Source organism: Pecten maximus, chromosome 10 (assembly GCF_902652985.1).
Source record: "Pecten maximus chromosome 10, xPecMax1.1, whole genome shotgun sequence".
NCBI classification, from domain to species: Eukaryota; Metazoa; Mollusca; class Bivalvia; order Pectinida; family Pectinidae; genus Pecten; species Pecten maximus.
The window spans coordinates 16,072,193-16,090,309 of NC_047024.1; the positions used below are offsets into that span (position 1 = coordinate 16,072,193).

Genomic DNA, 18,117 nt, shown 5'->3' on the forward strand with positions numbered 1-18,117 from the left:
TTTCACACAATTGCTCTTATGTTGTAAATTTGTTTGATCACTTGAACCCAATGTAAGATGTTTGATATGTGTGTATTGCTTGTATCGACAAGTAAAACAGGATACTGGGGTATTACAGATGTTTTACTACAACATTTATTCTACGTTCTCATGTAGTAACTAAATGGAACATTTTGTTATTTGTTTTCCTCTACACAGCATCTGAGATTTATAAGAGTTATCTCCCTTATATAAGTAATTCTTCCTCGTGTAGTTTTGAAATGGATCACAGATTCAACACCTCAGGTCCAGGTTTCTGCAGACAAACTGGTTAAGTTGAAAAAAACCTTTTTGGTTTTGCTTGTTTTAATTTGATTTTTACATGTACATTATTGTAAAAATTGAGTTCATATCGCACAAGTTTCTCGTGCAAAGGTCGTAATAACCTTTACACCTCAAATTATTGTTTACAAGAAAATGGCAAAAATCTACTATAATACTTATTAATGAATCGAGAATGAAGTTTTAATTGTCGATCGAATTGTACATTATATATAATAATTATACTATTAATGAATCGAGAATGAAGTTTTAATTGTCGATCGATATGTACTGTTTCCCTGCTATGTCATGTGATCTGTACCTCATGTCTGTCCAAGCTATGGTACAGGTAACCATAGCAATATGACTATGTCTTATTGATAGAATCCGATTATTAAGTTTAATCCATTTAGATGTTGTTTTTGTTGATATTTTCGGTTCATGTACAATAAAAAGAGTAAAATACTTGTTGTTTTTTTCCTCTTTGAACTTTGTGGTAATACACATGTACATGTAATACAATTTGTAAGTTTATGTTTCAACAAGAGTAATATGTCTAAGAGAAACGCATTAACAGTAATTGTATCAGAATTAATACAAATAAGGTTAATAACTTCAGGGGTCAAATGTACTCAAATCTTTAAATATCTTTCTCAATAACCAAGATTTCCAGAGATCAGATATTGTGTCTGTGGCATGCTGGAATGAAGGGCTACCAAATTTTAATTTGTTCAATTGAATGACTTTGACCTACATTCAAAAGTTGCACAGGTGAAATGTTCTGAAATCTTGACTTCTAAATATACTGTATCTCAATACACTTATATTTGAATAATGTAGTAATCAGCTGAGCAAAGTTTCATTAGAAGCACATGAGCGATACATGCCAATTGGGCCTTTTATTGAGAAGATTTTTTTTTCTTTTTTGCCCCTGTGACCTTTAATATATCAGGTAGGTCAATGTCATTCATTTGAACAAACTTGGTAGGCCTTCACCTCTTTGTGAACGTACAAACAGACGATTCCATGCCATAATACTCCCTATCAGAATAATAAGACATACAGTATAAGATTATTCTTTTCCAGTACATACCGAGAACCAATAATTCAGTTTGGTTTTAAAATTCACTTTTTTATCACCACTTTCAGCAAGGATTGTCAGTATTGGTCTAAGTTGAGCATGTTAAGTTTTGACCTTGATTGGATTAATGTTGGCTACTGGTGAGATCACCATTTATCTGCAATTTCTGAAGAACTTCTCAAAACATTTGGGATATATGCTCTGGTGGTTATAACATATTTAAACTTAATGGATATTAAGATTTTCCTCGTCAGTCATCACTGTTAATTGGGCCATTGTCAAATGTCAAGGTAATTATCTTAGGGCATGATCACAGACATTTTTATTGATGCAATTCAAAGGTAAAGTTAGATTTCTGTATTCATTTCTAGTGAAATATTTAATAAATAAAACTAGAAAATGTCCGTAAGACATGAAAGATCCCTCTGTCACTCGACACCCTGAAACAGTTTGGTGAGGATCACAATAGCAGTTCCTAAGATTAGCTAGTTACATTACAACTCGACGGTACGGACATTGTTAATACTGTAGGCCCCATCATATAAAACACGAGACAGGGGTCGGGAACACAGTTTGGTGAGGATCACATCAGCAGTTCCGAAGATTAGCTAGTTACATTACAACTCGACGGTACGGACATTGTTAATACTGTAGGCCCCATCATATAAAACACGAGACAGGTGTCGGGAACACAGTTTGGTGAGGATCACATCAGCAGTTCCGAAGATTAGCTAGTTACATTACAACTCGACGGTACGGACATGTTGATACGGTATACCCCAATATATAAAACACGAGCCAGGTGTCAGGAACAGGGAAGTTAACCTTCTGTGATTTATTGATGAAACTTCTGCACTTCCTCTCTTGGGTTTAATATTTTTTCTCTGGAAAATGTTATAGTTATAGTTGACTTTTTGAACTGGACCTTATATAAGTTACATGACCATAGTGAAACTACTTTGGGCTTTTCCAGTAAAACCCCACCCCAGGACTCCAGGTTTGGTTAAGGGGTACTACATTGTACCCACAGAATTTATTTAATCAATTACATAGAACTTAAAGGAAGGAAATGCAACCATGGATAGAAGTGATTTATTCCTAGGGTTAGGTAGATATTTTAATGGAATAGCCTAGTAAACCAGTGAAATAATTTATATTTACACAAATCCTTGACTTCAACTCCAGATGAGCGATTGTGAACATCAGGGGAGATAACTCTGATTAGAGAATGGACCTTAAATATTCATACAAAAAGTCTCAGAAGTCAAGTTTGTTTTTGGCTCCAGTAGTACCACATGAGAGAACACCAGGCCGGAGATTTGGGACCGAATCTTCCTGTGGTCGGCTGGCTGTGTCTGATAACTCCGGAGGCAGGTGTAGTTTCTGATAACAAAATGTGGCAATGAGTTTTCTGTTTTATTTGTAAGGGGAAACCAAATACCCTGAACAAACACCCAGATTACATCTAGTTATTTTTAATACTATTTATCTCTACACCCTATTAGGCCCTGCTACACAGTCTACACCTACTATTACATACAAAGGCAATTCACTTTGACCTAACAACAGTCCAGAACAATTTGGTTAGAATCTGCCAAGTCATTCTGGACAAGTAGCATATAAACCTTATTTCAGAGAAAAGTACCACACTGATTTGATGGTGAATGACAGTCCTTTGAACAATGGAGATAAATGAACGATTGTCCTTCAACCAATCTTGATCAAATAGTAAGTGAACAAAATTTGTTTACATTATCTTCAGAAATGTTCAAAATATCATTAATTACGAATAAATAATGAAAGAAAGGAAAACTGAGAAGGCACAAATGGACCTTGCTTACCTCTATCGTGAATTTTTTCCTCCTTAACTTGAAGGCGAAGTCCATGGTGTCTGGCATGTGACTAGTTAGAGAGTTGAGTCGGGGCAGCTGCTGTATATGGAACAGACCTAAACACAGAATTTGTATGATGGCTAGATAACTGCTGTAAAAACACAGGAATCAAAAGAAAGCACAAGCTCAAGTGAACTTCTTCAGTGTATATTGACTCTGTTCGAGAAGTTTGGGTAAAAAACTTTTGGAGTTGTCTGGACAAGATTCTGTGTACAAACATCGGTAAAGTGCCATTATAGCCATAAAAATACACAAATTAAACAAGTAAGTGCAGACACACAATAATCCAAATGTCCAAGTCTATTAATTCATTCTATGATTATATCCACAATGGTTTGATGAAAACTATAGAAGTTATCCAGACGAATTCTCAACACAGGAAGACAGAAGGACGCCGACAACCTGATTTCAGTATAAACCCCCGTAACATTGTTGTAGGTACATGTACCCTCTAACATCTTTTGTATAAGAAGTTTTAATATTTACATAATTTGGCAACCAACATCAAGAAAAGTACCATAACAAAAGTGGTACTCTTCTTTATTAGAGATATAAAAGACCTTGTACTGTATTCCTTAACACAATAAAGTATTTGACTTTGATTTTGTATAATGCTGTATTCTTAGGTGTAATATACAGAGTAGTTTACATTAAGCTTTTCTGTTAGATGTTTAAAATTTTACTCAGTTCCGATTTCATCAATATACCAGTAATACACACCATGATATTCCTTGTAAGCAGGATTCTTTTCTTTATCGGATCCCGCAAAACTTTCCAGATGCACAACAGTGTCACACAGTCTTTCTAGACGACTTACAAAGGCAGCACTCTGTAAACACAAGGACTTTTTTAAATCAGGGACTGAGACTAATATAATCTAACATGGGTCTGTTCCGTTGACAGGGATATCTCAACCCGAGTGTAAGAGTTTGGCCAGTCAGCACGAGGCTTGCCAAGGGCTGGCCAACCAAACTCTTACACAAACCCATGATTGATTAGGTACTTTTCTTACAAGGTAAGTTTGACCACAGGAGACTGGTCGTAATCATGGGGTCAATTAACATGAATTAATGGGACTCAGAAGTGATCGTAACTCTGAAGCAACCAATACAAACACATGTAGATAAAAAACGGGACTGACAAAAGTGCCCGTAATAGTGTAATTTTGAGATGGTCGTTAAATGAGGTTTTGCTTGTTTCATAAATTCCATATTACAATGATACTCATGAAAGCTCCCTTATTTAATATTGGAAACTGAACAATACGACTACGTACCTGGAACAGATGAGTTGGAACTGTGACCATACACACAGCGAATGCCGTCCTCAGAACAGATCTGAGTGCCAGAAGGAAGCGAGGCAAGGAGTACTCAAAATCTTCATGATTGTCACGAAAGCCACCATTTTCTCCCCACTGAGGTGATCCCAAAGAATGAATTCCTGTCATGAAGTAAACAAAGAGACTCAATGGGCCTGTAATTCTAAGTTTTACTTATAAAGGTATTAGGGACAATTTTAGGGCCCTGTAACATGTCTGTGTGTCCTGATTCCTTAATTAGGACACATCAACATTTTTCTTTCATTCAGTCATTAAGTTTTATGTTTATGATATTAACACACTAAAAGAAAGCCTATTTCTTTATTTTATCATAACATTTTAACATATTCAGATACTGAGAACATAACTAATACTACACGTGTGGTACATCTATGAAGGTGATGAATAATTTTTTAATTTCACTAAATTCATTGACATCATTGTGTTTGATCAGGTGATCAGATGTTAACAAAGAATTGAAGAATATCTCTCTTTCAGAACAGGGGACATAACTGTAACAAGTCAGATATAATTACCGATTCGTAGAATGTTCCTTTTCTCCTGTGCTTTAGCAGTGGAGAAGCCTCCAGAGTCAATCTTCTCCTTGATGGCCTTTAGTAAATGTCTGTATTTTGGATTCATAACTCCATTTGATTCACTAAAAAGATTAAAAAAATATGTCACCTCATACATAGAGAGACATATGTTCGATTGCTCCAACTGTTCTGATAAAATTCTATTTTACTAAAATCATGAAAATCCATTACAATGTACAGTCCTATCAGATGCTTTTGTTGTGGTTTCAGATAAATTTCAATGCTTCTCAGCCGTTGTTCATATATGTCATAAGCCTTATTGAATTTTATCTCAGACAATTTTCTTTAAATTCTTTTCTGGGAATAAATTCAAATTATATAAGGTAGCAATCAATGACAGTGTTTTCATATTTATCAATTTACAACAGAATATTTATCTTGATAACACTAAACAGGAAATTTATAATGGGGCATCAATTGTGATGTTACAATGATAACATCATAAACAAAATATAGACACGTTGTTTCTAAAAATAGAAACATTATGTTAATATCACAAAATATTAACCTCCATGTGGCCATGTTTTAGCTGATGAGAACTAAGGAAAATTGGACCATATCTGATATTAATTTATGTTTTCCTTCGATAAAATGAAATGTTGACAGAAACTTCTACCTATATACATAGAATTGTCTGACTCAGTAGCATGGGCTATTTCAGTAATATATCTACCGTATAGGCCATTAACAGCTCCATTAACAGGCCATTAACAGCTCCAGGTTGTACCCAACAGGCCATAGAAAGCCCGAGGTTGTACCCAACAGGCCATAGACAGCCCGAGGTTGTACCCAACAGGCCATAGACAGCCCCAGGTTGTACCCAACAGGCCATAGACAGCCCCAGGCTGTACCCAACAGGCCATAGACATCCCAGGTTGTACCCAACAGACCATAGACAGCCCCAGGTTGTACCCAACAGGCCATAGAAAGCCCCAGGTTGTACCCAACAGGCCATAGACAGCCCCAGGTTGTACCCAACAGGCCATAGACAGCCCCAGGTTGTACCCAACAGGCCATAGACAGCCCCAGGCTGTACCCAACAGGCCATAGACAGCCCCAGGTTGTACCGTACAGGCCATTAACAGCCCCAGGTTGTACCCAACAGACCATTAACAGCTCCAGGTTGTACCCAACAGGCCATAGACAGCCCCAGGTTGTACCCAACAGACCATTAACAGCTCCAGGTTGTACCCAACAGGCCATTAACAGCCCCAGGTTGTACCCAACAGGCCATTAACAGCTCCAGGTTGTACCCAACAGGCCATTAACAGCCCCAGGTTGTACCCAACAGGCCATTAACAGCCCCAGGTTGTACCCAACAGGCCATTAACAGCCCCAGGTTGTACCCAACAGGCCATTAACATCTCCAGGTTGTACCGTACAGGCCATAGACAGCCCCAGGCTGTACCCAACAGACCATAGATAGCCCGAGTTTGTACCCAACAGGCCATAGACAGCCCTAGGTTGTACCCAACAGACCATAGACAGCCCCAGGTTGGACGAAACAGACACAACTAAATGAAGTGATATAATTATAACAGAAGATATAAAATGACACATTTCCAACCATGCCCACCATGCATAACAAGGGCCCAATGGGCCTGAATCGCTCACCTGCAATGCAGTGATCTATTCATATATGGATCCTGCAGTTATTTGAAAGCATGCTACAGGACCAATATAATGTCTCTCTGCACTTTGGCTATTCAGAAGTTATTTAAAGATTTAAGCATACTTCATCGACGTGACCTTGAATGTGAGTCAGGGTCATTCATTTGAACAAAGTTGGTAGCACTTCACCCCAGCATGCTACAGACCCAATATCAACTCCCAGGGACTCTTGGTTATTTAGAAGAAGTTGTTTAAAGATTTTAGCCTTTTTGACCACTGTGACCTTGAATGAAGGTCAAGGTCATTTATTTGAATAAACTTGGTAGCCCTTCACTCCAGCATGCTACAGACCCAATATCAACTCCCTGGGACTCTTGGTTATTGAGAAGAAGTCGTTTACAGATTTTAGCTTTTTTGACTCCTGGGACCTTGGATGAAGGTCAACGTCATCCACTTGAACAAACATGTAGCCCTTCACCCAAGCATGCTACAGACCCAATATCAAGTTCCTGGGTCTTTTGGTTATTTAGAAGAAGTTGTTTAAAGTTTTTAGCATTTTTTAACTATGTTACCTTGAATGAAGGTCAAGGTCATTCATTTGAACAAACTTGGGAGCCCTTCACCCAAGCATGCTACAGGCCAAACATTAGGTCTCTGGAACTCTGGGTTATTGAGAAGAAGTTGTTTAAAGATTTTAGCTTTTTTGACCACTGCGACCTTGAATGAAGGTCAAGGTCATTTATTTGAACAAAGTTGGTAGCCCTTCACTCCAGCATGCTGCAGACCCAATATCAACTCCCTGGGACTCTTGGTTATTGAGAAGAAGTCGTTTACAGATTTTAGCCTTTTTGACTCCTGTGACCTTGGATGAAGGTCAACGTCATCCATTTGAACAAACATGGTAGCCCTTCACCCAAGCATGCTACAGACCCAATATCAAGTTCCTGGGTCTTTTGGTTATTTAGAAGATGTTGTTTAAATATTTTAGCATTTTTTAACTATGTGACCTTGAATGAAGGTCAAGGTCATTCATTTGAACAAACCTGGGAGCCCTTCACCCCAGCATGCTACAGGCCAAACATTAGGTCTCTGGGACTCTTGGTTATTGAGAAGAAGTTGTTTAAAGATTTTAGCCTTTTTGACCACTGTGACCTTGAATGAAGGTCAAGGTCATTTATTTGAACAAACTTGGTAGCCCTTCACTCCAGCATGCTACAGACCCAATATCAACTCCCTGGGACTCTTGGTTATTGAGAAGAAGTCGTTTACAGATTTTAGCTTTTTTGACTCCTGGGACCTTGGATGAAGGTCAACGTCATCCACTTGAACAAACATGTAGCCCTTCACCCAAGCATGCTACAGACCCAATATCAAGTTCCTGGGTCTTTTGGTTATTTAGAAGAAGTTGTTTAAAGTTTTTAGCATTTTTTAAACTATGTTACCTTGAATGAAGGTCAAGGTCATTCATTTGAACAAACTTGGAGCCCTTCACCGCAAGCATGCTACAGGCCAAACATTAGGTCTCTGGAACTCTGGGTTTATTGAGAAGAAGTTGTTTAAAGATTTTAGCTTTTTTGACCACTGCGACCTTGAATGAAGGTCAAGGCCCCCCCCCCCCCCCCCCCCCCCCCCCCCCCCCCCCCCCCCCCCCCCCCCCCCCCCCCCCCCCCCCCCCCCCCCCCCCCCCCCCCCCCCCCCCCCCCCCCCCCCCCCCCCCCCCCCCCCCCCCCCCCCCCCCCCCCCCCCCCCCCCCCCCCCCCCCCCCCCCCCCCCCCCCCCCCCCCCCCCCCCCCCCCCCCCCCCCCCCCCCCCCCCCCCCCCCCCCCCCCCCCCCCCCCCCCCCCCCCCCCCCCCCCCCCCCCCCCCCCCCCCCCCCCCCCCCCCCCCCCCCCCCCCCCCCCCCCCCCCCCCCCCCCCCCCCCCCCCCCCCCCCCCCCCCCCCCCCCCCCCCCCCCCCCCCCCCCCCCCCCCCCCCCCCCCCCCCCCCCCCCCCCCCCCCCCCCCCCCCCCCCCCCCCCCCCCCCCCCCCCCCCCCCCCCCCCCCCCCCCCCCCCCCCCCCCCCCCCCCCCCCCCCCCCCCCCCCCCCCCCCCCCCCCCCCCCCCCCCCCCCCCCCCCCCCCCCCCCCCCCCCCCCCCCAGTTTAAAACCTTCCCCCAGGTGCTACAGGCCAAACAGTAGGTTGTACCTCGGATTAAAGAAGTTGTTTAAAAAGGTTTAGCTTTTGACCACGTGCCATGAAGCAAGGCCATTTAACCCCAAAGGGCCTCACCCAGGTTGTAAAACCCAAATCCAACCCCCGGGACCGGATAAAGAAATGTTTCCAAAAGCTTTTGCTTGTTGACCCCGGGCCTTAGAGCACTCCCATTGACCAAACAGGCCTTAAACCCAAACCCCGCTTACCCCAAAACCCAAAAACAAACCGGCTTTTTTATGTAGAAGAAGGGTTTTTAAATTTTTCCCTTTTAAAAAAGTAATTGAAGACAGGTAACACATTTGACAAAACGGCCCTTCACCCAGTTGACCAAAAGGCCAAAAATAGGTTGAAACCGGGATTAAAGAAGTTGTGTTAAAGGATTTAAACTTTGACCCACGGCCTGAAGGCAAATTTTTGAACAAAGTTGGTAGCCCTTCACTCCAGCATGCTGCAGACCCAATATCAACTCCCTGGGACTCTTGGTTATTGAGAAGAAGTCGTTTACAGATTTTAGCCTTTTTGACTCCTGTGACCTTGGATGAAGGTCAAGGTCATTTATTTGAATAAACTTGGTAGCCCTTCACTCCAGCATGCTACAGACCCAATATCAACTCCCTGGGACTCTTGGTTATTGAGAAGAAGTCGTTTACAGATTTTAGCTTTTTGACTCCTGGGACCTTGGATGAAGGTCAACGTCATCCACTTGAACAAACATGTAGCCCTTCACCCAAGCATGCTACAGACCCAATATCAAGTTCCTGGGTCTTTTGGTTATTTAGAAGAAGTTGTTTAAAGTTTTTAGCATTTTTTAACTATGTTACCTTGAATGAAGGTCAAGGTCATTCATTTGAACAAACTTGGGAGCCCTTCACCCAAGCATGCTACAGGCCAAACATTAGGTCTCTGGAACTCTGGGTTATTGAGAAGAAGTTGTTTAAAAGATTTTTAGCTTTTTTGACCACTGCGACCTTGAATGAAGGTCAAGGTCATTTATTTGAACAAAGTTGGTAGCCCTTCACTCCAGCATGCTGCAGACCCAATATCAACTCCCTGGGACTCTTGGTTATTGAGAAGAAGTCGTTTACAGATTTTAGCCTTTTTGACTCCTGTGACCTTGGATGAAGGTCAACGTCATCCATTTGAACAAACATGGTAGCCCTTCACCCAAGCATGCTACAGACCCAATATCAAGTTCCTGGGTCTTTTGGTTATTTAGAAGATGTTGTTTAAATATTTTAGCATTTTTTAACTATGTGACCTTGAATGAAGGTCAAGGTCATTCATTTGAACAAACCTGGGAGCCCTTCACCCCAGCATGCTACAGGCCAAACATTAGGTCTCTGGGACTCTTGGTTATTGAGAAGAAGTTGTTTAAAGATTTTAGCCTTTTTGACCACTGTGACCTTGAATGAAGGTCAAGGTCATTTATTTGAACAAACTTGGTAGCCCTTCACTCCAGCATGCTACAGACCCAATATCAACTCCCTGGGACTCTTGGTTATTGAGAAGAAGTCGTTTACAGATTTTAGCTTTTTTGACTCCTGGGACCTTGGATGAAGGTCAACGTCATCCACTTGAACAAACATGTAGCCCTTCACCCAAGCATGCTACAGACCCAATATCAAGTTCCTGGGTCTTTTGGTTATTTAGAAGAAGTTGTTTAAAGTTTTTAGCATTTTTTAACTATGTTACCTTGAATGAAGGTCAAGGTCATTCATTTGAACAAACTTGGGAGCCCTTCACCCAAGCATGCTACAGGCCAAACATTAGGTCTCTGGAACTCTGGGTTATTGAGAAGAAGTTGTTTAAAGATTTTAGCTTTTTTGACCACTGCGACCTTGAATGAAGGTCAAGGTCATTTATTTGAACAAAGTTGGTAGCCCTTCACTCCAGCATGCTGCAGACTTAATATCAACTCCCTGGGACTCTTGGTTATTGAGAAGAAGTCGTTTACAGATTTTAGCCTTTTTGACTCCTGTGACCTTGGATGAAGGTCAACGTCATCCATTTGAACAAACATGGTAGCCCTTCACCCAAGCATGCTACAGACCCAATATCAGTCCTGGGTCTTTTGGTTATTTAGAAGATGTTGTTTAAATATTTTAGCATTTTTTAACTATGTGACCTTGAATGAAGGTCAAGGTCATTCATTTGAACAAACCTGGGAGCCCTTCACCCCAGCATGCTACAGGCCAAACATTAGGTCTCTGGGACTCTTGGTTATTGAGAAGAAGTTGTTTAAAGATTTTAGCCTTTTTGACCACTGTGACCTTGAATGAAGGTCAAGGTCATTCATTTGAACAAACTTGGTAGCCCTTCACCCCAGCATGCTGCAGACCCAATATCAACTCCAATGGACTCTTGGTTATTGAGAAGAAGTCGTTTAAAGATTTTAGCCTTTTTGACCACTGTGACCTTGAATGAAGGTCAAATTTATTCATTTGAACAAACTTGGTAGCCCTTCACCCCAGCATGCTACAGGCCCAATATTAGGTCTCTGGGCCTTTTGGTTATTGAGAAGAAGTTGCTTGAATTGAAAAGTGGACGCCGGACGCTGCGCCACGGCATAAGCTCACTTGCCCTTCGGGCAGGTGAGCTAAAAATCCTTTATTTCTGCAGTCCTCCTGTGGGAAATATATATATTTTACTGGAATAGCCCTAATTTCATTCTGTCATGTCTCATGAGAAAAATCTATCATTTTCTTCAAATTACCCAATAGACTACCTGTATATCTCAGAAAGAAAGTGAATATTTTGCTGGACAGTCAGTTAAGCCCTGTAATATGTACCGTAACACTCAACCGTCCTGGAGGTCGGACTGACCAACACAGGTCAAACTGACCAACACAGGGACAGTCGATTCAGACCTGTAATATGTACTACAAAACTCACCCGTCCTGGAGGTCAGACTGACCAACACAGGTCAAACTGACCAACACAGGAACAGTCGATTCAGACCTGTAATATGCACTGTAACACTCACCAGTCCTGGAGGTAAGACTGACCAACACAGGTCAGACTGACCAACACAGGAACAGTCGATTCAGACCTGTAAAATGTACTGTGACACTCACCAGTCCTGGAGGTCGGACTGACCAACACAGGTCAAACTGACCGACACAGGAACAGTCAGTCAATCCTGTAACATGTACTGTAACACTTACCCGTTTTGGAGGTCAGACTGACCAACACATGTACAATCACAGCTGCTGACCAGGGCAGGGTCCATTACTTTGGTCAAGTCATAATAGTGACCAAACTTAACAGTCGTTGGATTGGACTGTAAATATAGACGGTAGTTAACGAGAAACTGTGAACCAGATTAGTGCCATCAGATTAGCGCTCCAGATTAGCACCTATCAGATTACATATGTAGCACCATGATAAATTGGTCCAATCAGGAGCTTTTACATGTAAATAAGCTTACACATTACTAGTCTAGATATCTGTCTTATCTATTTATAACTAAAATCATTCTGTCAATTAAATAGAATTTGCTGGAAAATTTACCAAAACACAAAATTATTCTACCATTGAGTCATCCTACTAGATAATGAGTAGATACCAGTGAATAGACAGTTTTATTATGGCTGGAAAATCTATAACCATAAAACATAACCACTTCTAACCCAGCCATGAAATTTAATTTGTCCTTGAAATGTAACATTTTATATGACAGTTACAATTTCTACCTGGAACTTGGGAAGGTGTTGATATCGCCAGGCTATCGACATTTTGTCTGATCCCTCCTCTTCTGGCTGGTTCACCAATGATCCCGGATCATCAATGATTGGGGCTGGTAACTCCTGCAGTTTTAAGGAATATTATCATCATTACAGTCATCAAAACACCAAATTATCATATCATTATATACATCAAAACACCAAATTATCATCATAACTTACATCAAAACACCAAATTATCATCATTATATACATCAAAACACCAAATTATCATCATTACTTACATCAAAACACCAAATTATCACAACTCAGGTAAACTAAATGAGTCCTGGATTGGGAAAAATTAACTATATTTTCCAAGACGATACAAATGTATATATTATTATCGTAAACTCCTTGATATCTGAAAAAAAAAATTTTATGAGATTTACATTTTTATTATAACTGTAATATTTTTTTATGAGAATTATATTTTTATTATAACTAATATTTTTTGATGATATTTACATTTTTATTATTACTCCCTTATAACTGTAATATTTTCTGAGGAGATTTACATTTTTATTATTACTCCCTTATAACCAATATTTTAAGAATTACATTTTTATTATAACTAATATTTTTTGATGATATTTACATTTTTATTATTACTCCCTTATAACCAATATTTTAAGAATTACATTTTTATTATAACTAATATTTTTTGATGATATTTACATTTTTATTATTACTCCCTTATAACTGTATTATTTTCTGATGACATTTACATTTTTATTATAACTAATATTTTTTGATGATATTTACATTTTTATTATTACTCCCTTATAACCAATATTTTCCAAGAAGATTTACATTTTTTTTTTACTGAAATTTAATCAAGGAAATGAGATTCAGATACATTGTAAAAAGAGGTAAGTGCAAAAACCAAGATGGCTACTTGTATGGCAGCCATCATGTAGTTTGGATTTAAGTCTTATACACAACTAAGGATCAAGAGGAAGCTGTATGTACATTACATGTATTGAATTTTGGAACAAAATTGTAACTGTAGAGAAAAATATGCAACGACCAGAATGGGACTTTAACCTAGGTCCTCAGAACTCTAGACGGATGCTCTAATCATTTGCAGGCCACAGGCGTTCAGTCCAGTCCAGTCCAGTTGCATGGCTACAGATTCACCTAGGGTTTTGTTTTCAAGGTGACAAATGCCTTGATTTTCAAAAATGTATGAGTAGCATTAGATTTACATATAAATTAATCATAGATTTTCACCTTGGTGATTTGGTTCGGACATTGGTCAGTACTGGACAATAGTAGAGAATGACCAGTCATCACTGCCTCGGCACAGAAGTATTTCAACAACAGCCGACCATAGTTTCCAAAATTATCCTCCTCTGAAATCAAATCATTTCCAAAATTATACTCTGAAATCAAATGCACTTTTTAAATTTATACAATTATGTGAAGATTTCTGCGAATTACAGATCAATAATCTGGCCTGCATGGAACTTGTATTGTGTAAAGAACCTAATTTTCCTAGTAGAATCATTTTACATGTAGTCTTCATCAAGGCAAGCTTTAACTCCTGAAACAACTAAAAACTTACTAAGCATGTATGACCCTAGAGGGAAAACAATCAGCCATCAAGATTTAACTTGGATTATAAGATAGAAGAGGATATGCATTACATCATTAATGATTATATAGTATTAATATTGGTAATCAAAATTATTTAAGAACAAAATTTATCACATATGAATCTAAAGTATTAGATTCATTAATCTAATTAGCAGACATACGAAGTCTGTCAATTAGAAGTCAGACATGGAATTCCATTCTTACCTACAAGGAAAACTGATCCAACTGCTAGTCCCCCACCTGGAATAGAACAGAAAATATCAGTACATTTTGTATTTATAATCAAAATTCTTCACATTATATAGTACTAGTTATATAAATATGTGTCTCAATAAAATGCCTTAAACATAGCAACAAATGAAATCAACAATCAAATAATTTAAATTCCTGACAATATTAACCAGTTAAGTTTATATACATGTATATAGAGTAATTGAAAGAGCAATGAAAATATCCTGTCTGCATATCACAGCTCAAACTAGCAACATCTTGTTCCCCAAACTACATACTGAGCTAATATAAAGGGAAATCCCCCCTAGCTTGAGCTAATAAGGTAATCTAATTAATCTCCACTTTTACTCCTCACAAAATCCCTAAAGACAAATCCAAACCAGGTATTTTAGCTCCAAATTAAAGAAACCTTTCAATCTCCTAATCTAATAATGGAGTAACCATTAAAGTTATCATGCGACTATGTTGAGTCTCTAATCACTAGGGACCTCTTGCTCCTAGGGACCTCTTGCTCCCTACAGAGATACACTAGCTATACCACTACGCTAAAGTTCACTGGTCAGAGCTTGTAAGACAACCTTTCCCTCCATCCCCTAGCCCTAGACCAGCATAAAGCTAGAGTCCATAAATATAAGGACGGAATAGAACACTGATATGGAACTAAATGGGTGTTTGGGGGTAAATAAATCAAATCTCATTTATCCATATATGTAAGATAGGTATTATGTCACACCCTATTTTATTGTGTTTGCACCAAAATCGTATTCCGTTTGGTGTCGGAGAATTCTATGTTTGTCCAGAGACATATATACAGAGAGATTGGCAGCTCTCTATTTGCCCTTGTGTTTACATAGTGGCCCCTGACATTCCCACAATCCTTTGCGGTCGCTCGGTTCAGTCTTCACTAGACGCCATATTGGAGAAAACTTGAAAACCAGACAAATAATTATCGATAATTTCTATTTGAAATCATCACCAAGATCCAATTATGTGCTTTAATTTTATTAATATCAAAGTGCAGAAGTGTCATCAATATGAAATATATCACAATTTGCTGTCCAAGTGTTTGTATTTTGAGTATGAAAGTCAAGCACAACGCAGGAAAGATCGGCGGGAATCTCCAATTTTCGAAAAGTCCCTATGGGGTTTTCGAGAATACGGATAAATGACAACAATGTGCATGATAATCAAGACCACATTCCATAAGTATGATAGTTTTTGGTTAATGTGGTAACTTTTTTTGTGGCCTAGATAAAACGATGTGCTTTTTGTGTGCGTTTAAAATTGACGATGTTTTGGTCGGACGTAATGGCTGCTTAATTACAAAACTTGGACTTGTCGAATAGGACCCAATGGATTTTAGAAAATACGGATAAATGACAGCAATATGCATGATCAATAAGACTATATCCCATAAGTTTGATAGTTTTTGGTTAATGTGGTAACTTTTGTAGTGGCCAAAATAAAACGATGTGCTTTTTGTGTGCGTTTAAAATTGACGATGTTTTGGTCTGACGTAATGGCGGCTATTTACAAACTTGGACATGTCGAATAGGACCCAATGGATTTTCGAAAATACGGATAAATGACAACAATATGCATGATCAATAAGACTATATCCCATAAGTTTGATAGTTTTTGGTTAATGTGGTAACTTTTGTAGTGGCCAAAATAAAACGATGTGCTTTTTGTGTGCGTTTAAAATTGACGATGTTTTGGTCTGACGTAATGGCGGCTATTTACAAACTTGGACATGTCGAATAGGACCCAATGGATTGTAGAAAATACGGATAAATGGCAACAATGTGCATGATCACTAAGACTATATCACATACAAATGTAAGTATGATAGTTTTTGGTTAATGTGGTAACTTTTGTAGTGGCCTAAATAAAACGATGTGCTTTTTGTGTGCGTTTAAAATTGACGATGTTTTGGTCTGACGTAATGGCGGCTTAATTACAAACTTGGACATGTCGAATAGGACCCAATGGATTTTCGAAAATACGGATAAATGACAACAATATGCATGATCAATAAGACTATATCCCATAAGTTTGATAGTTTTTGGTTAATGTGGTAACTTTTGTAGTGGCCAAAATAAAACGATGTGCTTTCTGTGTGTATTTAAAATGACGATGTTTTGGTCTGACGTAATGGCGGATTAACCAGAACATGTCGAATAAGTTCCAATACTACGATACACACATGCGCATAGCCCGATTTACCTGCGCTCGTGTGTGTTTGATAGGAGACAGGACGCTCTCGATAAGGGATATGCTTGAGTGGTCACGAATAAAGGGAGCCACTATGTGTACGGGGAAATAGCGATGTTACTAATCTCTCTGTATATATGTCTCTGGTTTGTCACCAGACATACTGTCGCTCGAGCTCAGGGCCAGACGAAATTTGGGCTATAGCTATCAATCCCCATTTATAAGTGCATTCACCAATGAGGAAAAAAGGAACAGAGGAAACACATCATGTCGAGTGCCTCCACAGTAACTGCATGAACACGATTCTCCAATGATAAACCTCAGCTTCATTGTGTATATACCAATGCAAGTATATATATATATACCAAATGAGCCTAAGATGTCCCATAAACATTAGTATAGCAATGTTTATCATGTATACGGTTGCTGTCTCTAGCAAACCCAATAATGCACAGGAACCTAATTCATATGATGACCCATAGATATTTTGGATATATGTGGTTATCATAATATGGTCCTTAACTGGTTTGGAGACTTGTATATTTTATGGATCGATATCCGTTTTAATAATAGTAATTTCATGTATTTGAAAGATTGGTCATTCTGGAATACTAGTCCGAGATACATCCAGTAATATATATATATACATAGGGTCTAGTAAGTAATAACGACGGTATAAACCAATATAGGTACTGGATCCTACTAGAAATAGATATATGTCAAGTAGTAATAACGACAGTACAGACAAGTCGCCTCTATCATTCATTTATTCTTATTGCATTTTGTTGTATTTCCAGTAGTTCTACTTCTTATATATATATTATGTGATTGTATTTGTATTTTTTGTGTTTTGATAAAGGGGCGGATTGCCTCGAAAATATGACAATTTATAATTACTTGTCTGTACTGTGACGTCGTTATTACTACTCGACATATATATATATATATATATATATACACGTGTTCCGGTCTGATAAAAGCTGAGTGTACTATATCACATCAATCTAGAACATGTTTTAGTGTCATCTGTCAATACGGTCGTCGCTCATACATGTATTCTTTTTTTACAGGCACATGTACAGGGCCTATAATTACATTATCAGGCATTCGAATTAACTAGTATTGAGAGATATACGCTACATAATATACCTATAATGCCATCTAGCGAAGGAACCCCACTGGAAACCAACAACTGGTTATTGTATAGTGAAGGCTTAGACCCAGGAATTTGCAAAACTTTCGCACGTGTCTTCCTCTGAAAGCTGGTTGCCGCCATATTTGTTTACATTCTAATAGTGCGCTATAAGTCGATAAAAACAATACAACTAAATAGAGACAACAAAACGATTTAAATCAAA

At 39.1% G+C, this 18,117-nt stretch overlaps 1 protein-coding gene across 1 annotated transcript; it reads right to left on the reverse strand.

The window, feature by feature from the left end:
* Nucleotides 1–79: 79 nt before the first annotated feature.
* LOC117336842 (elongator complex protein 4-like) lies at nucleotides 80–18,061 on the reverse strand. The gene is made up of 10 exons (XM_033897501.1): nucleotides 17,909–18,061; nucleotides 14,519–14,554; nucleotides 13,949–14,070; nucleotides 12,686–12,799; nucleotides 12,158–12,273; nucleotides 5,128–5,249; nucleotides 4,550–4,713; nucleotides 3,994–4,102; nucleotides 3,223–3,329; nucleotides 80–2,764 (listed from the first exon to the last, which is right to left on the reverse strand). The coding sequence occupies exons 1-10, from the start codon at nucleotides 18,033–18,035 to the stop codon at nucleotides 2,639–2,641; spliced, it is 1,143 nt and encodes a 380-aa protein (XP_033753392.1). The 5' UTR covers nucleotides 18,036–18,061; the 3' UTR covers nucleotides 80–2,638.
* Between the last annotated feature and the right edge of the window lie 56 nt (nucleotides 18,062–18,117).